Below are 27,853 nucleotides of genomic sequence, written 5' to 3'. Positions count from 1 at the left end.
CGTAGTAATGATTTCCCATTTTCGTGGATTTATCTCGCACCTATACCCTGCAGATAGGTGTATTGGTTATTCGGTCCGCGGTTATACTGTGACAGTCGCACACAAGAAGGATGTTAGCGATATGGTAGCATCTGATGCATCATCTGCGCTCAGTGTAAGATAAAGTCTGTTCGGACAATATTCACGCGGATAAATTACTTCGGGAGGTCGTAATTTACAGTGATGTTACGCTTGGCCGAACAACACTAAACTTCTTGATTAAAATTAAAATGTTGTTTCTAATTCCAACAAAAACACCATATTATTCAGATTCAGAGAGAAACCCCACTATTTTCGGAATGACAATCCAAAGTTAATATGTATCAAGCTCGTGTCTATTTTATTTAAGTTTGAAATGAAAACTTCATTTTGGGATCTGAGCTTGAAAAAATTAGGGTCAGAGTGATGCGCCTCCTAAAAACTCTGGATATAAAACCAGAGAAAAGCCACTTTGTCTCAGCCACGAATGCCCTTAAAAAAAGTCACTGATTAGTTAACAACTAATCAGCAATTAGTTGGTGAAACTCAACCGGTGTATTTTGTTACCGGAATAAACTTTTAATTTTGCTGTTTGTGAAAGGCTGCCATTTCACAATTCACCCGAAGAAACACTCATCTCGAGTATGCGCTCACTGCACGTTCTTATCGCCATGGTGGCTGCTCTCCTCGTCTGCTTTTCGGCAGCCGAACCTTCGAACGTAATCACGAACCAAAGGCGTTTGCTGCGAGGTGACAACACAGTTGAAGTGAGAAGCGAAGACTCTGCTTGCTGGAGTACACTGAAAACAAAAATTAAATTGCAGTGGTGGCTGGAGACCGGAAGGTCCGACGACTATGTCATGAAGAAGCTGAAACTGAACGGGCTAAAGGGTGCAGCTCTTACGACCCACAAGAACTACCAGATTTATGATCGGTTTGCTAAAAAGGCTCTAATGAATCGACTCAGCAAGCGGCTTGAAGACAACACCGCCACATATAGTGTCTGGAAGGAGTTGGGCCTGGATCACGTTAGCAAAGCGTCCGATCTCCCGAAGATCATGAACAGCGAGAATTTCAAGATCTACGAGAAATACGTGAAAGCATTCGACGATAGGATCATTCACCTGTGGAGGACTTGGCATGGAGTTGTTCCGCAGGCCGCGGCGATCACTAGAGAGGTCACGGAAGCGGAGATGACGGCGAGAACTTTTTTTTTGGCCCAATCAAAAATTAAAACGAATGACGCAAAAGTGCTGCTGGGCTTGACTGTACCCGGCAAGTCGAGGTTTACATTAGCAGGAGACGCCTTGGAGAGCCACGTGGACTACAAGTACTTCAACAAGATCTTTGTGGAGGAGGGGCCGAGTTTGAAAAACCAGCCGCTTACATTGAAATTGCTGGCAAGCATCGCGGAAAAAATTTCTCCCAGCTCAAAGACCGATTGAACACGTTTTGGTTATATGAACGCACAGTCGGTAAAGCTACATTGTGCTCATTGAACAGTATTATAATGCAGTTCTGGAGAGAAAGAAAACAAACCGGGGTTGTTCATCAACAGCGGCGACAGCATATTGTGTAAGGCGATAATGAGTGAGCCAGTAGTAGCAAATTAACACTCAAGAGATGATAATACTGCGACTTATTTGTGGAGGGGTGCATCCGACGTGAAACTCCGAACAGGAGACGACAATTTGTTGACAAGCCGCAAGGTGGCATTTAATTGAGTACACGATTTACCATTTTGGTCGCGTCTTGTCGGCCTCGGATTATCCCTATTTTCTTTTTTATCTAGAACATATTGTTGAGCTCTTTAAATTGTGCGTGAGTTTATCGCATTAGAGCTCTCACTCGTACTGTATCCAGGGGTTCCGAAAATGTTATTTTTATTAAATATATTTTTTATTTTGCAGTAAAATAATTTATTTTCGACCTCCCATTTCAAAATCAAATAATTTATTCTGCGCTCTCTCCAGGCAATAACCTTTAACCGGGCTCGATGGGGCCCTACGGACCAGCGGTCCAGCTAAACCGCAATCTTCAATCGATCTGCCGCGCTCTTGCCCTCTCAATTTGATGCTGAACCGAGCCTAGTGGAACGCTGCCACACTCCGGAAGGTTGTGCGTGGTGAGGCTCCCACCAACTAGACGAGTATCAGCCCACTGTGTATTGCATGCAATAACACCAATAATTTTTGCAGCCGTGGTGCTCCAAGCACTTAAAATTATTTTTATTGCTGTTTTGCCAGTCTCAATAAGAATAACATTTTCGGAACCTCTGCTCGTATCACGAGTGGCGTCGCCAGGTCCACGAATCCGGCCGTGGAAGTCTGGACAAGCTTGAATGGAGAATTGATATGGAAGAGCTCGTACCAACTTGGCCGGGTCGGCCATAGGCCACACGTTGGCTGTCGTCGCTAGCAACAATTGGCAGTTAGTTAAAGATCAACATGGTGCAACGTCGACCCCACAAACCTTTACTAAATATTATTCGAGGGTACTCAAATTATTTGTAGCTTTGTGAATTGCATAAAATAGCAGAATCCAGTTCTGAGAAAGCATAACATCCAAATTAAGCCTTGTTTTATTTTTTTAACTTGAAGAAGTCCCGAATGTTGATGCAGCATTTCCGACACGGACGTGAATCGGCATCTCGAGTTGCCATTTTGGATCTGGCCGTCTATCGCGCTCGATTCGCTTCGTCTCCTTAAGTATGGACCGCATCAATCGTATCCGCTCGCACGTGGCCAACGGCTCGCCCGCTCCTGCGACGCCCAAGGAAGACGTGGTCATCGTGTCGGCGCTGCGCACGCCCATCACCAAGGCTCGTCGCGGCGGGTTTAAGGACACCACGCCCGACGTGCTGCTGGGCCACGTGCTTCAGGCCGTCCTCAAGCAGGCCAAGGTGGATCCCAAGCTTGTTGGTGACATCGTGGTGGGCAACGTACTACAGCCCGGCGCGGGTGCCGGCATGGCCCGCATGGCCCAACTGGCCGCAGGCGTCCCGCACACGGTGCCACTGCACGTGGTTAACCGCCAGTGCAGCTCCGGTTTGCAGGCCGTGGCCAATGTCACGGCGGCCATTAAGGCCGGTTACTACGATATCGGTATCGCGGCCGGTGTCGAGTGTATGTCGCTGGCCGGAATCGGCAACGACGCACCGACAGTCAACTGGGAACGTGTCGGACAAGTGCAGGACGCCATGGACTGCACAGTACCCATGGGTATTACGAGCGAGAACGTGGCCGAGAATTACGGGATCTCACGCACCAAACAGGACGAGCTGGCGGCTCTTTCGCACGCCAAGGCGGCCGCAGCTCAGGCTAACGGGTGGTTCAAGGAGGAGATCACGCCCGTGTCCACTATCATTAAAGACAAGGACGGCAACGAGAAATCGGTCATCATCTCGCAGGATGACGGTGTACGCGCCGGCACGACCGCGGAAAAGCTGGCCAAGCTGAAGCCGGCGTTCAAGGAGGGCGGATCCACCACGGCCGGCAATTCGAGCCAGGTCAGCGACGGCGCGGCCGCCGTGCTGCTGATGCGCCGCTCTGTGGCCAAGAAGATGGGCCTGCCGATCCTCGGGCGCTTCGTGTCGTACGCTGTGGCCGGTGTGCCTCCCGCTCTGATGGGCGTTGGCCCGGCCTACGCCATCCCTGAGGCCCTGCAAAAGGCAGGCCTGAGCCAGGACCAGATCGACGTGTTTGAGATCAACGAGGCGTTCGCCAGCCAGGCCACGTACTGCGTCGAGAAGCTGGGTATTCCTATTGAGAAGGTGAATCCCAAGGGCGGTGCCATTGCTCTTGGCCACCCTCTAGGCTGCACCGGTGCTCGCCAGATGTCGACGCTGCTGTACGAACTTAAGCGAAAGAACCAGCGCTTCGGAGTCATCTCCATGTGCATTGGCACGGGCATGGGCGCTGCTGCTGTTATCGAGCGCGAGCTTTAGGCTGCTAAAGAGTTGCCAAGGAGGAGAGAGAGACGTGGTTATCTGTGCTTGTCAAAACCTATTAAAATCCCTGATTCTTGACTTTCTTATCGTGACATTTTGGGCCAATTGTTACATTTACTGGGATTTCATTCTATGTTTGTTGGAGTTGATTTTCGTACTGAAGTACTAGGCTTCGTTGTTCCGTTACCTGTTGCACTCGCTTCGGGTCTTGGGATAATTGGCAAACGAACATGATCACGTGAACTCGCGTCGTCTCTCTGGTTTTGATTCTTGCGACGTCGACGAGATCGAGTCGGAGAAGGCGGTGGGTTGACTTTTTTCACCCACGAGATATCGCAGAGCTTGTCGTTGGTCAAGGCCCCACCAGTTACCCACTCAGACTGAGGCTTTCGCGATGAAGATCGTGGCTTCTTAAGGACATTTCTGGTGCGTCGACGGTCTGAAATCTGTGACGGCGAACGCTGGTAAGTTTCCGGTATTGCGACCTCTTCGGACTCCTGGTTTACATACAAACCGTGATCAGTATGCTGAGTTAACACACACCTTGGTATGAATGTTCACGGCACCTTTGCCTGAAGAACGGGCTTTAGATACGTCCTGCATGACAATTTCCAAGCGTAAAAATAACAAGTGGATGATAAAAGAAAGAAACGACCCCCCCCCAACTCACAACCGGCGTCCACGATGTAAGAAGCATTTCTTCTTGGGCTGGTACCATTCACGCGTGTGCGAATACGCCAGTGTCTTGATCTTGACTTCTTCTTCGTCATTCTCTTCCAGTTGCTGCTTCAGAAACAGTTCGCGTCTCTCCGTCTCTTTGCGTTCCTCTTCTTGGCGTCTCTTTCCCAATGCCTCGACTCGAGCTGCTTCTTCGACTGCTTCCTGCTCCAGTCGCAGTTCTCGAGCCTTGTCAAATGCTATGTTCTCTTCGAACGTTCGATTTGCAGCAGCTTCTCTCTCTTCTCGAGCAGCTCGGACAGTTTGTTGTTGCTTCTCCAGCATGGTCTTATAAAGTGAAGTTAACTAGCAACAGCAACACGGTCAAGTCTGACACTGGAGCACCTTTTAGCGAGCAATAAAATGCCCCTACCTGTGGAACTACCGTTGACGAAAAGCACTCCATCGTCAGCGAGTCCAGCACTTCCTCAACATGAGAATTATGTGGAGAGAATCTCCCGCTCCCGGACTCCCCATCGTCCGCATTCTCGTCATGTTCTAGTGTTTCTTCCATCACACCGTCACTAAGCAGCGCGCTGCGTTAGATATTTTTATATGCAGACATGTACTGTACTTACCACATAATTATCTCTTCATAGGTCCCTCGAGACGCAGCCGTCGACTCTTCTAAGCAAGCAGCCCCTTCCACTTGCAGCTTTACCTCACTATCGTCAGTGCTTACACTGTCAATACCCTTTGTTTCCATTGGTATCAGCTGAAGATACTCCATCGACTCTCCTTCCAGCATCCTGGACCCCGTGACCTGCAAATACTGGAAATTCTTCTGCCAGTGCTGGAACTGAGGAGGCTTCTTGAGTCTGAACTGGTCGCTCATGTACACGTACGCAGGAATGCTGTCTTGGTCTACGTCTATTCCTTTATCTTCAGTTGCAGGTGTCGGCGGCACATGGAAAAGCTGCGCACCAAGCTTCTCGTTTACCAAGACACTACATCGACAGATTTCACTCAACACTCACTTGTTCATCTGTAGCCTTTAACAGCTCGTGTGTGCGCTTTTCTGCCTGGAATCAGTGAAATCTGTTAGAAAAATCTGATACAGCCTTCTAACCGCGAGAATTCTGGGAGAACGAGCGGCCACCTGCGCCTCAAACTGCTTGAACGCGTCAGCCAGCCCACATTCCTCGTCATCCGAGCCGTGGATGTACTCAAGAGCATCGGTGTCGTCGTAGTCGGAGCCGGCGTCGAAGCTACCGGACGTCTCGATTTCCATTTGTGACGAGTCCTTTCAGGATCCTGAAAACGTCAATTTCATTCCAAATAATTCGATTAACAAGAATAAATGTCAAAGGCAACTCCAAGTTGAAGCTATCTTGAGCCATGCGACGCAAAGTAGCCCAATTATAAGCGAGAACGTGCTGGGGTCCGAATGAAAGGCATGAACAGCTCTTGATTTGGAGCCTGGGATAATGGCTGCGATCTGTCTAAATGAAGAGAATGCAGCGTTGACAACCACGCTTCACCCCACATTTGGTTCTCTCTCGCTATTCCCAAGATGGAGGGGACGTTGCCGTCCTACGAGGCTGCGATGCGAGACGCGAGAGCGTATTTGCATCGTCGGGACTTGTCGTCTGAGGACGAAATTCCGCTGTACTTTGCCTGGCAGCGTTTGTACGCATCGGCCAATGCCAATCTCAGCACGAACTTCATGCAAGAAACTCGCGCTGAACTTCGTGCTCGTCAAGAAGCACGACTGGCACCACGTCGAGGTATTCCACCACCTCTGTTTACTTCATTTGATAGAAATTATCGCACTTCCGCCCAATCCTCTGCGTTCCTGCGAGCCGGAACATCGTCCGATGCTGCGATTGAGATGATGGCGCGTCGATACCGACGTGAGGCTGAAAAACTACGCTCGTCTAGAGAGAAATTGCTGAACGAATTAGACGAAGTTGATAAACGTGTGAAGAAAGGTAAACGACATAAGTCACCATTGCAGGAAGTGGATGAGCTGCTCGGGAGTATCGAGCGTGAAGGAGGCCGGTCTGATACCGATGATCTGTTGTCGACAAAGACGGTAAAGGGTCAGTCGGCGAGGTCTTCGGGTACTACGACTAAGCGAATGATGAAGACCTTGCGCCAACAGAATGCAGCAGGACTGGACTCAGACGATGAGGTTGATACCTCAAAAGTTCTACCGAAGTCCAAAGCTCGCATGTCTACCGTCAGTAAACTTGGTGTTGGTAGCAGTATGGCTGCTCTTGGAAATAGAGATGACATCGGAACTGGTATTAATTCAGCTAAAGCAGCAGCGTTGCGTAGGTTGAATCTGTCCAGGACAAACCCAGCGGCAGTGCCCTCGCTCTCAGCTGAAGCGAATGTGGCGGCATTTCCTACGCGTGTTGCAGATTGGAGAATGCCTCCAGACATCGATCGAGCGTCTTCGGCGCCTGAACTCTTTGAAAAGGGAACCGCGCGGACATCGTCAGCGAGTGGAAAAGGTCTAAGTGGGGCAAACGAGATACGCGGATCTGCACCTGTTGAGAGTGGAGAGGCCGACATGACGTTCGAGACGAGCTCAGGGAGTTCTGGGTTGGAAGGAGGAGGACTTGATGCAGATGCCTCTTTCAACGCGCGTAATGCACGTGTATCACCAATGAGTAGACACGCAGCAAAACGTGAAGGGGCTGCTAAGGACAAGACGAAAGAAAGTCGGAGCCAACCGAGCGACAACGAATATGCAGAGGTTAAAGGGGGGAACGCTCCATCTCGTGGCTTATCTGACACCGTTCCAAGGTCAATCGATGCCCAGCAAACGCCGTCGGACAGCAATGACAATGCTACGCAAAAATCGGAGTTTCAACAGAAGCTTCTCCAATTATCACATGCTGTAGGAGACATGCAGGTAAAAATTCAAGGTAAGCAGATCGAGTTTACGTTCACTGGTGCACTCGACGATGGGTCTGGTGACGGAGAGAGGAAGCCCGCAGGTAAAAGTCTGCAGTATTCCGAGATGGAGGACGAAACTAAGCAGCCAGTCGCGGCACGAAATGCCGCGAGACACACGGAACGTGAAGGTGGTGACACTGCGGAACTACAAGGCAACGCACCTCCAGCTAAGGGTGTCAATGTACCCCGCATACAAAGCAGCGTGAGGTTTGCGGGTGCAGCTTCCACAGTTGACAATGGAAGTTACAGCGAGGGCGGGCGCTTGACCGACGAACAAGGCGAGCATACCAAACCTGCTCAGCAAAACGTGACTGATGGTTCTTTCACGGCTCCACCTGCGAGGTATGAGGGACGTCCACGACAGATGGAAACCAGTAGATCACACGAGAATGCATCGAATCGACAAACAACTCCAGTAGCAGGTTTTGCTGATGATGACGAAGAGGATAAAGGTACTGAGCCACTAGAACCGAACCCTCTGGAAGCGCATCTTCGGCTCGGTGAACCACAGCAGCAGAGTACCGGAAAAGAGCATTTGACTGATGGTGACAAAAAGACAGGAGGCAACTCCACCGGTAGTAGTGCAACGACTCAGAACGCAATGAGTGCACAGAATAATTCGATAAGTGAACGTCAAGAACACCACCGCTCACCCTCGCGTGGGCAATCAGGAGAGCAAAACATCGATACCCACGGCTCGACTCGGGAGAGCCATACGAAGGGCACACTGGATGGAAAGCCTTCTCATCTTGATAATCGCCCCAGCAACCTGCGACGACAGCAGGAGAATGAGCAAGGAGTGCATATTCAGAGTGGCGAGGAGGATGTCAATAAAGGTCATGTAGATGAACGTGCAGCGGCATATGGATCACCTGCAATGAATCAGGAAGGGGCTTTAGAACGACAGGATAATCTTCGGTCAACTGCTGCAGGACGTCACCACGAGCAAGGCAAAAAGCGCATTGATAATGCTCACGATGCTAAAACGAATTCTCAGATTATAGGTCCTACTTGCAGTGATGAATGGGGATCTGACGAAGATGACAGTCGGACGAACGCAAATGAACAACCTCCTCGAACGAGTAAGGATAAGAGATCCATGGGTGACAGTCAGGATAACCACCACTCACAATCTGAAAGAAAGCGCGACGGTAGCGCTAAAGAAGGTGTTCAGGTTGGAAATTATACTCCAAGTGATGAAGGTGTCGATGAAGGTGGTAAAGCGAGGGAACGTGTAGAGCTTCGTAGTCCAACGAGCAACGATGAGAATGAGAACCTGAAGCCTGATAATCAGGATGGTCGTCGCTCACACGATAAGGGGCCCCGGGAGCAGGCTACGCAGCGAGAAGATGAATTTAAGGACGTGAAAACCGGTCGAAGTAGAGGTGTCCACCAACCTCAAGCTAGCAGTCGACAAGACAAGGCTGCTCTTAATGAACGAAGCAGTCGTGGCAATGAGGGGGTCAATACCAGCAAACATGTCGAGCAGACCTCACGAACGAAACGAGACAGCCATGAAGCCCCGCAGCGATTGTCTCGCACAAGCGGCGGAGTTGGTGAGCAGAAGTCGAGTACAAAAGGACGGGGTGTCAGTGCATCGTCGGCTCGAAACGTTATCGAGCTCGACACGCAGTCTTTTAGCGATGCAAGCGAAGATACGGGCGATGACAAGATTGAGGAGCGAGAATTGACCAGTGACAGTGAGTCCATCGTTGTAGATAGAAATACCGAGCGCTCCAGCATCAAAAGCTCGCAACAGGTTCGTCCAAGACGACATAAACCATCCACTCGTTCATCATCTCGTGAACAGATCCTCCAGCATTCGCTAGCGACCAAGCCTGAGAAGCTTCGTACGTCTCGTCCAAGCCCCAACAAGCAACAAGAACTTCCTGACAGTGAACTGTCCAGCGACGAAGACCTCTCTGATGGCCCCGACACGCCACATAAACGCTATTATGAATCTCGACGCCATTCTTCTGATCGACAACAGTCACGGATTCTTAATGACAGCTGGGAAGCCCGTCCTCCGAGCGCCAATAAACGAATCTCGTCTCGATCCAAATCATCTCGACGCAGCCACTTTCACAGTAAGCAGCGATACGTCTCCAGTGACAATAGCAGCACCACCGACCAAAGTGATTCTGATGAACAAGATAAACAGAGCTCCGATACGGCTCATCGTTCTTCCTCGTCTCACCACTCTCGTTCCAGACGCACAACTAAAAGTCACCATCACCCATCTCGAGCTTCAAGACACTCAACTCGCGAATCAACGCATCGAAGTCGTGACCTCCAACCAGAACTGGACTCCCCTCCAAGACGAAGCAAGTCAGAAATCCGGATCGACAGAAATGACAAAGTGAAAAACAGAACCAGCTCCAGCAAGGTCGCATATAAACTCCCAGCGGGGATAGTGTGGCCTCCTGGAATGGAGAAGGAGTGTATCGCTCGACTTGGTCTTGATGGTCATCATCCAATTGCACCTCCTGGTCTAGAGCACCTGGTGACAGAAGAGCAATGGGGAGACTACTGGACGTGGCTGCACTGGTACTCGTCGTGGCAGATGTGGTATTTGAAGAACGACAAGAAGCCGAAGCGTGGATTGGACAAGGAGAAGCGACGTCGTCGACACGCAGATGAAGACGAATCTCGGGACTTTGAAGCAAAATACCACAACAAACACGATCCCCACAACGCGAACTGGTGGGTCGATGTCGGTACCAGCAAGCGCAAGCACCGACGAGATCGACATCATTGACCTAAAGTTGGCTGAATAGGACAGCCAATTCAATGCAAAGTTGGATCTCTGGTTTTGATACAATTTACACGTTCGTTACCTCTTGACGTTTACCAAAATTGATGCGTTGAGCCGGGTGTGTGTATGCTAATTATGCTCTTTCGAAGTAAACGATAAGCGCTATTCTTATGGCCAAATGTGGTCGTTTCGTGATGCCTCTTGTCACTGCAACAGGTGCCGAGAACGAGGACGAAGAGGTCTGGGCTTGCTGGCTTTGCCGATTGGAGACAGCTTAGCAGCTCAGTGCCACCTCGTATGAAGAATGATGGAGCTTAAGGACGTGACCGATGAACGGACAAACGGTCGAAGTCGTGAGAACGAAGTGGAGCAATTCAATAACCAGCAAACCGATGAATCTTCTTTGCAGACCGTAAAAAAGACTCACGTTGAGACCATTCCTGTACTGCCACCGACGCTTTCCAACGTCGCTCCAACACATCTGCCAACAGAAACTCTAGTAACTAAATCCTATCTCGCGGATAAATCCCAAAAGAAATCTCACAAGAGGAAATTCTCCGTCTTCTCCGCTTTAATGGCCAAGCTGCTCACCCGAGACCTCCCGTTACTGCGTTCTCCGAGGTCAATCCGGGCGATGGAGTGGAGAGCACGTATCGATTTCTATCTCACGAACCCTGAGGAATCCCATATCGGCTGGCGACTGCATCAAATCTTGATGTTGGTTCTTTTCCTCAATGTCGGAGTCATGGCAAGCGAAACACTAGACGGGCCGCGATTCGGAAGCTCTGACCCTGATTTCTCTTATATGCTAAGTGAGAGCTCCTACGATGCCATCGAGACATTGTTTTCGCTGCTTTATATCGTCGAGTTTCTCGTACGTTGGTCCACTGCGTCAAAACAAGATCAGTTCTGGAAGTCAATAATCACTTGGATACGTCTCCTGGCCGCAGTAGCATCTCTACCAAAGCTGGCGGCGCTAGTGGTGGGAGCTGACACTCGCCAAGCGGAGGTAATCATTTACAACTTACGTATCCTACGCGCGGTTCGACTGATCATCGCAGCGTACGCTTTCGTTGGAACGAAAGTTCTCTTCCGTGCAGTATCAGACGCCATTCCCCCGCTAACAATTACGGTAAGTAATTCTTCTGCAAGGCTGGCAAAGTGAAGCTAACCGAGTTATTCTTTATCGTCTCGCGTGTATTGTCAGCTTTTTTTTTTAATCACGGTAGTGATGGTGTTCGCGACTGCAATTTTCTACGCTGAGCCATGCTACGACTTGCAAACTTGCACCTTCACCGACATCTTCAATACCGGATACTTCGTCATGCTCACGTACGGTACAAATTCCAATTCCTTTTAAAGTTTACTGATATTTCGAAGTACTAACTATTTTAGATTCGTTTGTTTGCATGATAGGGTTGCCACCGTGGGCTACGGCAGCCAAGTGCCATCGATGCACAATGCCGGCTCCCTGTTACTAGTCTGTATGGTGATGATTTTCGGCACAATTTACTTCTCCATGCCTCTGGCTATTGTTGGTATCAAATATGAATTGGCCTGGACGGATTACGACGAGTACGCGAAGAGCCTGAAGCAGGGCCAGAGTGCACCGATTACACCTCGACGCAGGAGATCTTCTTCGGCGCTGTCCATTCAAACTCCACGACGGCAAATTGTTAACGCGATTGCTGGAACAAACAACGAACCGGACGATACACTACAGAAGATTGACGCCCACGTCATCAAATACGCGAGTTCTGTTACGTGCGATCGGTTCTACAAGCTATCGCAAGGGATACTAGATGCCAGTTTTACTCTTCAAAGCATAATTACTCCCCCTGATAACGGGTCTAACCCTCCGATGACACTGGAAGCTGTGATTCAGTCCACAAAAAGACGTAGCGATGAAGCATCGCAAGCTTTAGATGGCGTCATGGCAATAATCAAACTGCACTCACGAGTGTGTGCAGAAGCCCACGAACTAGTCCAAGCGTCTCTAGCGTCGAAAGACCAAGAAAACGACTTGAATGGCTTCATGTCGAGTGGTAAAGGGTCTCGCAAGGACACGCGTGGCAAGCGCAGCACAACTAGGATGAGTGTGGCGAAAGGGAAAATCGCAGCGATAGGCTCAAAGGCCATGAAAGCGATTACGCATCACGACAGCCACGCCGATATGAACAATCTACGAGCTCAGATCTGGAACATATTCGAGTACCGCCAAGATATCTGGCAGGCGCGGATCGTCAATAAAATGCGAATGCTTTCGGTGGTGCTCAGTATTGCCATGTTCTACTTACAAACAACACCAGAGCTGCAGAAAACAGGACTTCAGACGTTTCTCTGTCTTCGAAATGTCCACGATTACTGTGCGAGATACGATCAACCCGGTTGCTACGTCTTCAGAGAAGTCCCGTCGTCAGGGTCTGGGATTGCTGTCCAAGTTACAGAGCAGCACCTCGACCTCGACTGCTCCATTGGTGACCCCGATGAGACGTGCTATGGGTCGGGTGTAAACTTTGCGTCGGATACGTTCCCCCTTTCGTGCAGTGACGTCTTCCCTTCGAGCTCTGGTATCGAGCATGTGTGCAGGAATCGTCTGTGTAACCCTCCGGTGCAATTTCTATTCGACATGGAACCGCTCTGGATCTACTTTGAGTTCCTGTTCGGGTTGTTGTTTACGCTGGAGATTATACTGCAGGTGTACTCGCATCCTGTACGTCGACATCTCTGGGGAGATCTGAGGTTTATTTCGAACATTCTCGTTCTTCTCCCGTTCTACGTTGAGATCGTGGAGTTACTGATCGGAGAGTGGCCGACGTACTCGGTTGTACCAGCTATGCCGTCATTCTTCACCGCCGTTCGCTTCCTTAAAAGCTTACGTATCCTCAAACTAGGAACCCACATTCCAGGGGCTCGAGTGCTGATCAGGACGGCTCAACTAGTCACAGAGAGACTGGCAATTCCGGTAAGAGCGACGTCATTCACGCGTTAGATACCGGGTTTCACTAACTATTTCTTTATTGTAGCTATTCTTCTTGTTTTTAGGTTGTGTAGTCTCTGCAGCTGTGTTTTTCGAGATGGAGCGTGGTACCGAGTGTTTCGTCGGCACCACTTGCATGTGGTGGCACAAAAACGTTCTAACACCCGAGATGTCAGAAGGTTTGCCGACCGGTAAAAGAATACTCGTCCAGAACACTCTACTCTCCATTATCACGGACATGGTGCGATCGACTTGGTTCTCGCTCGTGAGCTTCACGACGGTCGGCTACGGGGATTTGCATCCCCGAACTTCTCTCGGAAAATTGATCGACATCGTTGGGATGATCTTCAGCTCGTGTTACACTGCTATGCCGCTTACTCTGGTTGGTGGCCAGTTCTACATCTGCTACGAGCTCCACGCTCAAGAAGAGAGGATGAAGAAAGTAAGGGCTCATATTATCGAGGCTATACCGTTAACTAACTTTTTTGTGCTGCCTAGGAAAGAACACAAGCCCGAATCAATCCTGGCAAGTTAAGTCCACGTCAGGTGCTTCAGGGCAAGAGGTCGACCGTCAACGGCATGGACAAGTCTACTGCCAGTCGAGGTAACTCACCAGAGCGACAAAATGAGGTTTTCAAAGGGACTATCGCAGTCGAAGACCCCAACGCAGTACACGCAATGTCGAATGCCGCCTTATCACCCCCTACTACAGCTCGAGAGGAAGAGCCAACTACGACGCAACCATACACGCGCTTAACTGAGGCACAGATCATCAACCACTTTTTTATCATGCAGAAGGTTTTCCACGAGACGATCAAGGACATCAGTCTCCTCAATCAACTGGGGATGGAGCGAGTGAACACAATGCGGAAAAAGTTAAGCGAAGCCGCTACTCTTCTTGTAGACGTGAGACGACGTGAAGAAGTGATCGAGACCAAGATCTCAGAAAACATGAACTTTTGTGTGGTAAGTTCGACTGAGTGACCGCTATTAACGTGATTTCTAATTTTTATTTTTACTAAAAATTGTGCAGACGGCATGTTTGAACTTTGCCGGGATGGTTGAGCGCATTATTGGGGCAGAGCGAGCGGAGAAGCCGACGCGATCTACCGGTCACACCAACGCTCTATTGGCTGCTGCAGACGTCACGAATGAGCTGCTGCAGAGTGCCAAGTTAACTAACAGCAGGAGAAGTGTCAGCGGGAGGTTTCCGGACGGGATGCCCAGACTTCAGGCGAAGCAAACGTTCAAGAGGATGGCTACAGTCTCCAAAGTGTTGGCCGGTTCACAGAACCGTTCAGGAAGAGCAAACGCGAAATGGGCCGAGTACACCGACAACCCAAACCAGAACCAAAACCAACCTCAGCCCGACTAGACGTGTAGGCAAAACTAGCAGCTCGTGGTGCTGCTTTTTGATTTTAAAATCGCGTGAAGTTACGACGTACAAAACTGCTGTCCGATCCTCCAAAATTTCTTCGTTCGGCTCCGTTGCGAGTGATCGTCAGCTTTAGTTCCGTAATTGGCCTCGTGATGGCTAGTACGACAAGAAGCGTCTTCGCACCGACAGATGGTGTCGACGACATTGTTGATAGTTTGCGCTTGAGCTTAGTACTCTTCGTACTTCTCATCGAAGTCCTCATCGTCACCCTCGGCCGTCTCGGCCGACACCTCCTCGTAGTCCTTCTCCAGAGCAGCAAGATCCTCACGAGCCTCCGAGAATTCGCCTTCCTCCATTCCTTCGCCCACGAACCAGTGCACGAACGCACGCTTGGCATACATCAGGTCGAACTTGTGGTCGATGCGAGAGAACACCTCAGCAATGGCGCTGGTGTTGGAGATCATGGCCACAGCACGCTGCACACGGGCCAAGTCACCACCAGGCACAACCGTCGGAGGTTGGTAGTTGATGCCGCACTTGAAACCCGTAGGGCACCAGTCCACGAACTGGATGGTGCGCTTGGTCTTGATGGTGGCCACAGCGGCGTTCACGTCCTTGGGAACGACGTCACCACGGTACATGAGGCACGTGGCCATGTACTTGCCGTGACGAGGGTCGCACTTAGCCATCATTGAGGTGGGCTCGAAGGCGCTGTTAGTGATCTCGGCCACCGACAGCTGCTCGTGGTAGGCCTTCTCGGCCGAGATAACGGGGGCGTACGAGCTGAGCATGAAGTGGATACGCGGGTACGGCACCAGGTTCGTCTGGAACTCAGTGATATCCACGTTCAACGAGCCGTCGAAACGGAGCGACGTGGTGAGCGACGAGATGACCTGAGCAATGAGACGGTTCAGGTTCGTGTACGTCGGGCGCTCAATGTCAAGGGAGCGACGGCAGATGTCGTAAATGGCCTCATTGTCTAGCATGATCGCAACATCCGTGTGCTCCAGTAGCGCGTGTGTAGACAGCACCGAGTTGTAGGGCTCCACGACAGCCGACGACACGAGGGGCGACGGGTAGATAGTGAAGCCGAGCTTGCTCTTACGGCCGTAGTCGACCGACAAGCGCTCGAGAAGGAGCGAACCAAGACCGGAACCGGTACCGCCACCCACGGCGTTGAACACCATAAAGCCCTGAAGGCCCGTGCAGGCGTCAGCCAATTTACGGACGCGGTCCAGCACCACGTCCACGTACTCCTTTCCGATGGTGTAGTGGCCGCGCGCGTAGTTGTTGGCGGCGTCCTCCTTGCCCGAGATGATCTGCTCCGGGTGGTACAGCTGGCGGTACGTACCGGTGCGGACTTCATCGCAGACACTGGGCTCCAAGTCCACGAAGACAGCGCGCGGCACGTGTTTACCCGAGCCTGTCTCGGAGAAGAAGGTGGAGAACGAGTCGTCCCCGCCACCAATCGTCTTGTCGCTCGGCATGGTGCCATCCGGCTGGATGCCGTGTTCGAGGCAGTAGAGCTCCCAGCAGGCGTTACCTGTCTGGATACCGCCCTGGCCCAGGTGAATGGATAGAATCTCGCGCATTGAGGAAAGCTGAAGAGTGTTTGTCTTGCCGCACAGCGCAACTTGGAAAATGAGCTCCTGATATGATTGACGATGCCTTTTTGGCTGCTGTCACATAATGTTTTTTTACAGTATTGAGGACGACTTTTTAAGTATTTGTCTGAAGAGAGGAACAGTCTTGCCACATGTATCCGGATAGCCTGGCCTTCAAGTTTTGAAGCGACTGTTTACATTCTACAGATCGGTTAATGGTTTCTGAATACTGGCCCCCTTGTCGACATGCAATCTTGACGTCGGTTGGTGGCGCACTTTGGTCAATGTGACTTTTTGCCGTACCACGGATACCGGTCTGGCGATGAAAACAAGAATATATACCGGTATTTTGGGGGGCTTCTATTTGTGTGTTTCATTTTTTCCTATTGACATGCTGCAATTTAGTGTTGACACACAAAACGTGTGATTGCACACAAGATTCAAACGTCTGCGACGTGTGACAGGATCGCAGTGAACAATTGAAGATGGACCACGCACGCACCTGGCGTTGCATTTCTAAATCCGATCAAAGAAGCCAATGACTACCAGCTTCAGCGATGAGCACTCGCCTTTGCTGCGAACAGGTGCGCAGCGCATCGGCCGTCGTACACGCCTCCTGGTGAGCGGTTTGGCGCTATTGCTGCTGTTCGCAGGAGGTGCGGCTTGCGTCGCCATCGTCCTGCGTCTGTTACGACCTAAGGGTGGATCGTCCATCACTCCGCTCATTCTTTCCGAAGAGGTAAAATATCCTAGCCGTCTTTAAATAAAAACAACAGTATTAATAAATCTGTCGCTGCAGTACGACGCCATCGTCATCGGCGGCGGCCCGGCGGGCTCTGTAGTGGCCAAATTGCTAAGCGACGATCCATGGCGACGCGTGCTACTAATCGAAGCTGGCAACGCATCACAGACTCAACTGGGTGGAAAGGTGGGGCAACTGGACACTAGAAAAGAGGTGGGGGGCGGCAACTTACTGCAATGTGATACTGCAGGACGCGATCCCGTCGCCACTCAACACGAAGAAATTGACGCCGTTCGACGTGCCATTCTACTGGACCAATGTGGCCAACACGCCGTCGCTCCATTGGGCGTATCCAGACGTGAATGTGGCCAAGGCTCTGGGAGGATGTGGCATCCACAACGCCATGCTCTACGGTACGACTGTGACATGATTATCTTTTGTTTCCTTTCAACAGGTATTAACGTTCACTTTGTATTTTATTCGTGACATTTTAGTGCGAGCGCTGCCGTCGGATCTGGAGAGATGGCAGATGGAAAACTGGACGTGGGATAAAGCGCTCGACATTTACTTGTCGATCGAGGACTTTGACGGGCCCAACTCGAGCTATCACAGCACTCAGGGGTTCATTCGAATTAGTCCTCCGTCGCTGGAACATGACATGTCCAGGGAGTTCGTGAAAGCGTGTACGGAGTTGGGAATCCCGCGTACTGCGGACTTTAACGCACCTGGCGGACGATACGGCGCCGGGTACTACCACTTCAACACGCGTGACGGTGTTCGTGAAAGCGCAGCCAAGGCGTTTCTAGGACCCATTCTGGACAGCAAGACTGCAGAATCTACGCGAGGAAACTTCCGCTTGATGCTGGACACGACAGTCACCGTAAGTAGATTATGGGTGGATATTGTGGGGTGCATTGCATCTGCTAACGCTTTGACTGACTGCAGAGAATCAGCATCAACGAGGACAACGTGACCGAAGGGGTCGAAGTACGCTTCGGTAATGGCACAATACAGCTGATTCGCCTTGCTGAGCACGGAGAAGTTATCGTCACGGCTGGTGCGATTAATACACCAAAGATTCTGATGCTCTCTGGACTTGGCAACCAAGATACACTCAAGAAAGCTGGATTGCCGCTGAAGAAGCACTTGCCTCGTGTAGGAATGAACCTGCAGGACCACCCCGTGATTGGAATGATATTCGAGCTCAAGTCCCCACGCGTCGTTGATCTCAAGTAAGTATACTGCTTGTCATCTCTAAAACAGACTTCACCTTTCATCTAAAAGTTGAGCTGTTGTGCTTCTCGTACAGAGCGGATCTGGACGCGTACTTCACCGCCACGAACGCCGAACACGCCAACGCATCCAGTTTCGGTTTGTTTGGCTCTGCTGGTCTCAGTACTGGAGCATTCCTGATCCCTCCCGGAGCGACGCTACCACAAATCCAGCTTACTCTGTTTCCTCGAAAGTCGGAGCCCCACATGTCAAACAGCGCGGGACTCGATCACATGACTGAAGTTGTTGTGACGATCGCGCTTCTGCATCCTCTCGCGCGTAGTCGTGTCGTGCTCATTCACGACGAGGACGACGCTGTTGACGACAATGACATCGATGATCACTTGATCCCACGTGTTGTGTCGGAAGTTCCCGATACCAAACCTGAGCACCTCACACACGGTGACGTCTGGAAAATCTCTTGGGCCATCGGAGTGGTGCGCGAGATTGCCGCAAAGCTTGGTACGTCCGTCTAGGTGTTGACAAAGCTACCCGACGGCTAACAATTTACTGTATGACCAGGTGAAAAGAACTTAATCGGACGCGAGATCTCCCCAGGCACCGACATCACGTCTTCGAGAGGTATGTGCAGGTCCTGCCCTGTGTCCTCAATTAGTATTTAGTTTTTCTCACTCGTTCGCTTGAATCGGCAGACTTGAACAACTGGGTGTTCGACAATGTATTCCGCAATTCTCACTGGGTCGGTAGTGCGTCCATGGCAACTACCGAGGACGAGGGTGTTGTAGACAGCCATCTTCGTGTGTTTGGTATCCAAAACCTGCGCGTAGCTGACGCGTCCGTCATCCCGCTTATCCCCAACGGCAACGTGCACTCGACGGTAGTGATGGTAGCGAACCGTGCAGCACAACTTCTGCGTGAAGATCGATGGCAACCTGGGGCCTCGTCGGACGAGCGGGAGCATCTATCTACGAAATATCAAAAATCCGGGAGCACAGATTCGTAGGTGATGGCTAAACAATGTTGGTACAATGTACCATTTTGGCTTGATCTTTAGAACACCAAAAATTACACTAAGATCGAATAGGTAAGATTTTCCATAAATTAAAATCTGGTACTTTATTAGGATTCAAAACAAAAAGGTTGCTTACACATTTCAAGTGACGCAATACTTGATACTAATTATTTTAAAAAAGAAAACCGCGATAATTTCCTAAATGAAAACCGCTATAAATTCAAATTTCTTGCTAAGTAAATATTAGCCAATTGTAAGCATGCATGTTGCACGAAGGGAGCTTTACACTTAGTTTTTTTGAATTGATCAATTCTAGCGGCAACTTTAGAACTAGCGAGTCCCTGCTTCTATCTAACGGCACTACCTAAGCGCCAGAAATACGACCTGCACCAAGGACGGCATTTAATGCAAAATGTAGCCCAGAAGCAGTGCCGATACAAGCAGCCTACTTTTTGCATGGACCTGCAAATCTGGTCTTACTTTTAGATCTAAGACAAAGAATCTGTAAGGCTCAAGCCAAGGGCAGAAGCTTAACAATTCCGTAAAGCTAGTATCGCGCGTAGAATCAATTGGCACAGTTACGATCAGTAAATAATAAACCGTTAGGCGGCCGCTTGAAGCTGTCGCCCTTACTTCTAAGTAAACAGGTACGTCCTTGTTGACTTGCTTGGGCTGACGCATGTATACATCGTATACTCCGTTCTGTATGCCTCGACATCTCCTGCGCCTACTTTGCGGCCGCAGCATCTGGACACGGCTACCTCTAATTCATGTAAAAGCATCCCTCATGCCCTTGCCAGTGGCGCATGACAGAAAACGTTTCCTCGCAATAGAAATATTTCTGAATTAGATGTAACATCAATATCAGGATATTGAAAAGTGGATGATTAAATTAAAATAAAGTCCGCTGTTTCTCAAATTTCTGAGTTGCACGCACGATTTTTCTTCTCGGATGATGATTTATGTCCCTTACTTACCTGCGCAGGTATAATTTGGCTACGCGAACACGTACACCATATTTTACTTACCTGCTTTTTGTTAGATCAAGTTCAGATGACTCCTTATTTTTAAAGTGAAGGTAGCACCATACACCCTGTAAGCTCGGTTGTAGATAACTACCAGAAAATATAAATTTCGACTAGGTTACAAACCTACTTCCGAGTGGGCTTCGCTTGGAAGCTTCTGTGTGTGTCCATGACCGTATCGGGGGGGGGGGGGCATTAAGTACTAATAGCATCATGTAGCACTACCTCCGGCGAGGTATGCCTTCAAATGCTTTCAATAAGAGCTTCCCGGGCAACGCACGGCATTAGTTTTACATAAAAATCTGAGCAAAAATTGTTCAGAATTTGTTTAACCACAATTTGGACAGGTTGCGACGGGAAAAAAATCTGCGGAATCTCACCATGTAGATGCACAAACCTTGGACGAAAAACACGTATGCCGTTACAGAAGTTGAGAGAGGTGCATTTCCGGACCGTGTCACGGTCACAAAGCAGCAGATTTGATAGCGCATTACTTTCCGCGAACTTAAACGATGACCGAAGGCTGCGAAGCACTGCATCCTAGAGCTCGATAGTCGGCACGACCTCTTAATTATCCACTTGAACCACCATAAGCTCGAGTACACCAGCAGCACGACGTGGAAGCAGTCACACGTCGGTTCTTTGGAAAGATTAATGGACTGACAAAATTTCAGCTGCCAGTCTGTCCACAAAATTCGTGGCACGAAGTGACGCTTCCACGAATTCCCAAGGATACTGCACCGAGAAGAGTGTGGTCCATCCTGTTTTCGGGGGTGTAACGGGCAGATGGTCGACGCCGACTCGTGCAACTAGGGACGAAGACGGGCGACGCAGAACGGTGTTCAATTGCCAGTCCCAGGTAGTTGGTGCGAGTGTCTCAAAGGAAATCAGCTTAAAAGCTAGACGACAATTCTATCAAATGGGATTGCTTGCTAGTCCTTGGCGAAAGCGAAATCTACTGAGAACGAAGGAGTATTAGTAGCACATTTACAGCCTTTGCCTCTAAAAGGACGTGGATCCTGTTTCTTGAATGCTTAGTTAAAGTAGTACCTTCAGCCGCTAATATTCCTACATCACTCTACCAATGAATCTATCATAGCAAAGCTTCTTTTGGAGCTGATTCGTTTTTGGAAATTGACAGTTCTCGAAAATTTGTATCCGCCAATTGTATCAATCGTACTAGGTAGCGCTCAACGACTCATGGATTTAAAGAGATGGATCTTCAGCAAAACAAACTGCCTCTTACACGTAGAAAGTAAAAACTCCGCAAGATGAGCAGCTATAATTTTCCAATCTACGCACATAGCTGTCCAGCACCGAGATGACTGTGCGTATCCCATTGACGTGTTGAATTAGCAATTCTGTTAAGCGTACAGGTTCACCCACTTGGGATACTTTTTCTGATAGGCAGTAACAAGCTTGTGCCATAGCTTATATTCGCCGGTTTCGTGCATACCAACAAACTGGTTGCTGTCCTTCTTGAGTTTTAACACTTTGTATGCCCGATTAGGATCGACACCTTCTTTCACAAGCTTCTCCACGACGTTGTCAAGATTCATCTGTACCGCTTTAAGCCTCAGTCTTGTCGCGAGATACTTGTCCCCAAACCACTTCGGCACGGATTTACCGAGCTTGCTGATCAATTCTGGAATTGAAGCCCTCTCTTCGTCGACGGCATTAGTGGCCTGGTTGTATGTTGCATCAGCTCTCAACACTCGTCCGCTTCTCCGTTGGATGAGGTCCTGGGGTTTGGGTGAAGTAGCCTTGCTGTTGGCGAGCAGGGTGACAACAGCCAGGAGAAATATTATTTTGAAGTAGGTACGCATACCTTGACTGAAGTGGTGGCGGACGAGGAGAGAGAAGCGCTGCTTGTTCTGTGGCTCGCTAATTGTGTTGTGACAAGAAATCCAGAGACAAAACTTGCGTCCTGTTTCTATTAGAAGTATTAGAAACTTTCTAATACTTCGTTATTGATCAAAGTGAAAACTTCTCCGATAAAAGTGAGAATTGCGTGAGAACATACAAGAGAAGGGTACAGCGTATCAGCTGTTAGTTTCGTGAGAGTAAAGGACGCCAATAGACACCGATGTGACCATCAGTAGACACAGGTACTGGGCGCCAGTGTACATACATAGTCTGTGCACATGACATGTGTAACATCCACATACAGTGTGTCCCGCTTTATCGTCTTGTGTGTGGACCACACACCCTCTTTCTCTGTTGTGGCGAAACCTGCTGCGGGAGCGCTACAGGCGAACGTCACTTGCGACGTGTCGGAGCTGCCGGCAACACACGATGGCCATGGCCCACTCAACCGGTTATGTGTGGACCACACACACAAACACAGCATCTTTTCGTTCTGCAGGAGCGTTCCAAGCGGCTGTGTGAGCACTGCAGGCTGCTTAAGAAGAGTGCGGGGCGAGTTGCAGCAGCCAGACCGGCAGACTACACAAGACTGATGTTCACACTGCCCACGTGTTTAATGAAGCTCCAGGACGTGATAATTGATGTTTTTAAACCCGAAAGGGCGGGTTAAACGCTCCAAAAATGTGTTCAGCCATCATTGTGTGTGCATTAAGCTCAATGCAATCGTATACTTCGAAGTAGAATAAGAAGTATCATTAAAAAGACTGAAGCTTTATTGACAAGCATGATAATACCAACACTGCTGTATTACGACGACTTGTAGCGTTTGTAGGATTCTTCAGATGCTTCTTCAATTCTGCGATAGTACTCTTGTCGGAATTTTCTCGCCTCTTTTGCATTGAAGCAGTTTGTTGTCCACGCCTTTAACTTCGACTTAATTAAGATGGGTTTCGACGAAAACATGTCTTTCTCCTTCACTATGCATTTTTTTGCAACTTCCTCCATGTAATAAAGCATGAAGATTCCACAGTCAACCGTATTCCTCTGCTGGGGCTTTGTGTTACAAACACCGTGGCTCTAGTCGCATCTTCGGAGGTAGTCATCCCGTTTAAAGCGCTCTTTGGCTATTACCAATTTCACGGCTTCAAATGCGTAGGCCGTGTCGTGGTAATCTTTCATAGAATTGACATGATACAAACCTGCCGTGCCATTTTGCAATGCATTAGCCACAACGACAAAACTCCAGTGGTCATTTCCGGTAATAGGAACTAGTACAAATGGGTAACTAGCCCATTCTACCAGACCGGTCAGTTGTTCCATGCGAGCAGCTCTTTTGACTGCAACTGTCGATGTTCGGGCAAGGTCAATTGTCTTGTACGTTGAAGTTCCACAAACAAATACAGAACCAGGTTCAGATTTGATGTAGCGATGAATGTAGTAGTCAACCGCATTCTTTGTTAGCCATCCACCAGGCAAAATACTTTTGAGGTCGTCAGGAAAAATACAAATATACGTTTTATCGTTTCTCCATTCAAGCACTGTTGCAGTCTTCGAGTATCGCTTTCGAAAAAAGCGGTGTCCCGCGGTCTGGTGGACATTTCCATCTGTCTTTGTGATGGGTAAATCAGCCTTAAATAAGCTTTCTTCTGAGTCATCAGTATCACTACTAGATACTGAATTTCCATCAGGGCTGCTGAAAATGCTGTCATCGCCACTGGCAATAGCACCACTACTACCTAAAACGTCACATCCAGAGTCAGGAATTGTTTTGCCTCCGAAATTATTCCCGTCCCCACCCGAAATATTTCTATAAGCAGCGCCGTTCACACAATGTTCACCGACGCTTGCATCGCTAATTCTGGGGCTAACTCCACCTCCATCGGATGCTGCATCATGATATGTACCACCAGCAATCCAACTTGCACCTCCAACATTGGATAGTGTACCACTAGCAGTGGAGTTTGTACTCCCATCAGGAGTTGCAATATCACCGGTTATTGCGACATCACTACCCGAAATATTACCCCCGCCACAATTTACACCACCACACGAATTACTATCCTCGCCAATAATTACACCATCACCCATAATATTGTCCTCGCCAATAACTAGATCATCAGCCGCAATATTGTTTCCGCCAATATTCCCATCACCACCCGAAATGAAGTCGCTGCCACCTGAGCTTGTACCCCCTCCACTTGAACATGTACCCCCTCCACTTGAACTTGTACCCCCCCCACCCAAGACATCAGTATCGGCAGCCAAACAATTGCCGTCTTCACCTTGAATCTCTGCGCTATCACCGCTGCCATGGACACGGCTAGAGTAGTACTTGATGAACCTTTCCACCCACGTTTCTTGGGAATGACGGTTGGGAATATCTTGCTGGAATTCTTCCAGCTGCCGGCAATAGACCAACAACTCTGAGAATCTGCAAACACCTTTTTCTCGAAGGCAAACGTGAAAGTACCTCAGTACTATACCTTCGTACGGTCTCATTTTCCTTGACGGCCCAGCCCCCTTGCGTCGGGTGCGATCTGAGCCTGTAATAGAATCCAAATTTTCCCAGTATCGCTTCTTCCAGTCACGCAGCGTCTGGGGCGAAACTCGTAGCTGCCGCGCAGCTTCTTCGAGGCTCCACTCAGAACGTTCCTTCCACTGCTTCAGGAGCGCGATTCGCTCCTTTTCCGTCCTCTGCACATTCACCCGTTTCCCCATGCTTAAAATCCCCTTGCGTTAAATCTAAAATGGGGCTATCTCCCAACCAGTCACAATGAGTATCAGATTTATCAGAATAATTCTGAGGCAACAACCTAACGTGATTCTGAGACCACGAGCTAAAATGAGAACACGAGCTAAAGTGAGACCACGAGCTAAGGTGAGTCTGAGAACACGAGTTAAAGTGAGACCACGAGCTAAGGTGAGTCTGATAACACGAGCTAAAATGAGACCACGAGCTAAGGTGAGTCTGATAACACGAGCTAAAATGAGACCACGAGCTAAGGTGAGTCTGAGAACACGAGCTAAAGTGAGACCAGTAGCAAAGGAAAGTAAAGCGAAATTTGGAAGACCCTACCTGATCTTACTAAGCTTGAATATGGTAAGTACTAGCTCTTACTTGGTGACAATTGTAGCATGCTATTTTATAACCACAGATGTAGTAGACATCAGCAAGATACGTGATCATCACGGAACACTATTGCACCTAAGCCACATCATAACAATTATCAAAACGCTGTTTCTCAATAACTCAGAAACGTAGAAGACCATGAACAGGTGCTATTAGATAATCTAGAGGGAAGTATGTGCTTCCTGGTAAGCCTTTCTTCTTATTGCCATGTACGTAACCTGCTGAATCTACTCACGTAACCTTGGCGAGCGTTGACTAGTATAGATTGCTCGACCAATGCAGTGAACAAACTTTGGCAATATGGATAATTCGATTCAGACTATGGTTCTTAACATGTCAGCAAGGTGCTGGCCAGCACCACGACGTAGCCATGCAATTACCAAAGAAGAAGAAGAAGAGCTACAGCACCAGCAACATGAAGCGACTTGCATCGACGACGCCTCGCCGCAAGCTAGAAACCTTTCGAGCCACACAGCTGGTGCTGTGATGTCGACGCTAAGGTGAGAGAATGTTACGATGGGAAGCTGCGCTTCCGATGATGTTCGTAGACTTCCCGAAGCTGGCCTTCAGGGGCATCGTCTGCGCGCGCATTATCGTCTCGTTTCTCTTTCTGTACGTGACGCTGCAAGCGCTGGCGATTCGCTCAGGTTTCTTGTTCAATGTTGGAGCGGTTCTGGCGAAAATTTGAGCGCGGTCATCACGATGCCATTAATACAGCGGTCTGCGTGTTGGAAAGTTAGATATACCAATGATAAACTAATGAGAGAATAAAATTAATAGCTCTGCCATACCACAAGCCCGTACTAAGCTATTGTAATCGCTTGTGTGTGCTACTCATTAAAAGAAAGGTTATCAAACGAAAGGTACAAGCTCATGTAACTCTTTAGCGTAGCAAATATTGAATATCTAAAGCAGGAGATGCAAGCGGCGGTCGCCCCACCTGTCTTCGTAAAGATATTTCTTCTTCCTGGAAGACAGTGTGTTGTTGTTGATATGGAGGCTGTATCGGCGACAGTAGCGACGATATGTCGATCCTTGAAATATTGGATGAGGCAGTAGATTCTTGAATGCTGCCACTCGTTGCCTCATGGATGCTGTCTGCAGAAAGAAATTCGTCACCCACCTGAGTTTGCGTCCATCCACTTGCCGAATCCGCAAAAACAGCAGCACTAGTCTCTGTGTGTACATCCATCCGATTATTTTCTCCCCCATAAGTGTTTGCAGCAACTGGCCCGTCCAAATTGACGCCGTCATCCGTGAAGTCACGTAAAAACGTCTGAACCGATGCACTCAGAAGATCGAAACTCAGCGAGGAGTCACTGCTGACATCCGAAACGGGGCAGCTAAACACAGTCTTCATAGCGTGATCACTGCTTTGCAGTAACGAGCGAGCTGCATGTTTTCGTTTAGCATCGCGGGCACGGCGAAGTCTGCGATCCTTGAGTTTCACATGAAACCCTCCAACGCCAGGTACACTTAGCCCGATGGCCATGCGTCCACATATGACATGCGCACAAGATAGAAATTTTTTGTAGTACGCACACCCGCACTCAAATGCAGAAGTGCTAACTAACCATCCCGTCGGTGGCATACCAACATGGTGCGCTCGTCGGACTGACCATTTCACCGCTGAGCGATAAAACGTTGATGCTGACTTTTTCTCGTCGTCCGTCAGGCACTCCGCAGAGCTAAATAAACCCACTTCCGGCGTTATATCTACAACCCGCGAATCACCAATTGCGGCAATGTTTGCAATGTCCTCGTTATCACGTCCAGTGTCTCCAAGATATCGAATTCGAACTTTTGATTCGTCACGGGTTCGGAACACTGCAATTCGACGAGTTGAAACAAGTACTTTGGCTAACCGTTTGGCTTCTTGAGGGGGACCTGGTAACGAACCCGTTGCTGGCGTATGTGCGCAAATGGAGTAGTCTTCTACAATCGTGAGCAGCTTTATTATTAAGCGTATAGTATCCACCGCTTTCCGTTGCGTGTAGCGTTTGATGCTAGCGTTAAAGACCTCACACGGGTTGTTTGTCGTTGCAAACCCACCAGGAGAGTGGTAGATTTGCCAACGCCAGAACCGACTTGCTATCCATTGGTTATAGAAATAGTTAACAAAGTCCAGCAAACGAAAATCACGCTCCCAGTCACTCATCACTTGGTTCCAGACAGAAATCAAATCTTCGTCACAAAGTGTATAGTGCATATCTAGAATTCCACGGTAAACAACTGCCCGGGTCGAATCGGGCAAGTACCGGATGCGTTTTCGAACGTTATATAGCACGTGAAAAAAGCACATCAAGTACTTGCAGCTATTAAATACAGCAATCTTTGATAGTGCGTTTAGCTGGGCAGCTTCGGCATCACCCATAGCAGCATCAATTCTGAGTGGGGGTTGTGTGTGTGTCTGAAAAAGCCTCGTAAATGTTCCAATAGCCTTGAAGTACTCATTTTCCGTGCGCTGGCTAGCAATAAATAAGGCACCTAGGTGGTACACACGGCGCTTATCAGTGAAGCCACACGTGATGACAGGG

At 49.2% G+C, this 27,853-nt stretch overlaps 8 protein-coding genes across 8 annotated transcripts; 5 read left to right on the top strand and 3 right to left on the bottom strand.

The window, feature by feature from the left end:
* Positions 1 to 662: 662 nt before the first annotated feature.
* On the top strand, positions 663 to 1,463 carry PITG_07954 (secreted RxLR effector peptide protein, putative; the record flags this gene model as incomplete). Its single annotated transcript, XM_002904114.1, has 1 exon — positions 663 to 1,463. One exon carries the CDS (start codon positions 663 to 665, stop codon positions 1,461 to 1,463), a length of 801 nt encoding a protein of 266 aa, XP_002904160.1.
* A 1,235-nt stretch (positions 1,464 to 2,698) lies between these two features.
* Positions 2,699 to 4,038, top strand: PITG_07953 (3-ketoacyl-CoA thiolase A; the record flags this gene model as incomplete). Its single annotated transcript, XM_002904113.1, has 1 exon — positions 2,699 to 4,038. One exon carries the CDS (start codon positions 2,729 to 2,731, stop codon positions 3,962 to 3,964), a length of 1,236 nt encoding a protein of 411 aa, XP_002904159.1.
* Positions 4,039 to 4,633: 595 nt separating this feature from the next.
* PITG_07952 (uncharacterized protein) lies at positions 4,634 to 5,915 on the bottom strand (the record flags this gene model as incomplete). The annotated part of the gene is made up of 5 exons (XM_002904112.1): positions 4,634 to 4,990; positions 5,058 to 5,191; positions 5,378 to 5,600; positions 5,662 to 5,706; positions 5,784 to 5,915. 5 exons carry the CDS (start codon positions 5,913 to 5,915, stop codon positions 4,634 to 4,636), a joined length of 891 nt encoding a protein of 296 aa, XP_002904158.1.
* A 3,849-nt stretch (positions 5,916 to 9,764) lies between these two features.
* Positions 9,765 to 10,395, top strand: PITG_07951 (uncharacterized protein; the record flags this gene model as incomplete). The annotated part of the gene is made up of 1 exon (XM_002904111.1): positions 9,765 to 10,395. One exon carries the CDS (start codon positions 10,020 to 10,022, stop codon positions 10,347 to 10,349), a length of 330 nt encoding a protein of 109 aa, XP_002904157.1.
* A 585-nt stretch (positions 10,396 to 10,980) lies between these two features.
* On the top strand, positions 10,981 to 13,763 carry PITG_07950 (Voltage-gated Ion Channel (VIC) Superfamily; the record flags this gene model as incomplete). The annotated part of the gene is made up of 6 exons (XM_002904110.1): positions 10,981 to 11,478; positions 11,554 to 11,678; positions 11,763 to 12,330; positions 12,580 to 13,311; positions 13,373 to 13,680; positions 13,721 to 13,763. 6 exons carry the CDS (start codon positions 10,981 to 10,983, stop codon positions 13,761 to 13,763), a joined length of 2,274 nt encoding a protein of 757 aa, XP_002904156.1.
* Positions 13,764 to 14,889: 1,126 nt separating this feature from the next.
* On the bottom strand, positions 14,890 to 16,296 carry PITG_07949 (alpha-tubulin, putative; the record flags this gene model as incomplete). Its single annotated transcript, XM_002904109.1, has 1 exon — positions 14,890 to 16,296. The coding sequence occupies one exon, from the start codon at positions 16,294 to 16,296 to the stop codon at positions 14,932 to 14,934; it is 1,365 nt and encodes a 454-aa protein (XP_002904155.1).
* A 550-nt stretch (positions 16,297 to 16,846) lies between these two features.
* Positions 16,847 to 19,402, top strand: PITG_07948 (choline dehydrogenase, putative; the record flags this gene model as incomplete). Its single annotated transcript, XM_002904108.1, has 8 exons — positions 16,847 to 17,047; positions 17,108 to 17,263; positions 17,301 to 17,463; positions 17,545 to 17,930; positions 17,996 to 18,282; positions 18,360 to 18,784; positions 18,845 to 18,904; positions 18,976 to 19,402. The coding sequence occupies 8 exons, from the start codon at positions 16,847 to 16,849 to the stop codon at positions 19,284 to 19,286; spliced, it is 1,989 nt and encodes a 662-aa protein (XP_002904154.1).
* A 2,282-nt stretch (positions 19,403 to 21,684) lies between these two features.
* On the bottom strand, positions 21,685 to 22,146 carry PITG_07947 (secreted RxLR effector peptide protein, putative; the record flags this gene model as incomplete). The annotated part of the gene is made up of 1 exon (XM_002904107.1): positions 21,685 to 22,146. One exon carries the CDS (start codon positions 22,144 to 22,146, stop codon positions 21,685 to 21,687), a length of 462 nt encoding a protein of 153 aa, XP_002904153.1.
* Between the last annotated feature and the right edge of the window lie 5,707 nt (positions 22,147 to 27,853).

This window comes from Phytophthora infestans, genomic scaffold (assembly GCF_000142945.1).
Source record: "Phytophthora infestans T30-4 supercont1.12 genomic scaffold, whole genome shotgun sequence".
In the NCBI taxonomy this organism is placed as follows: domain Eukaryota; phylum Oomycota; class Peronosporomycetes; order Peronosporales; family Peronosporaceae; genus Phytophthora; species Phytophthora infestans.
This window is presented reverse-complemented; position numbering and strand designations above follow the sequence as displayed.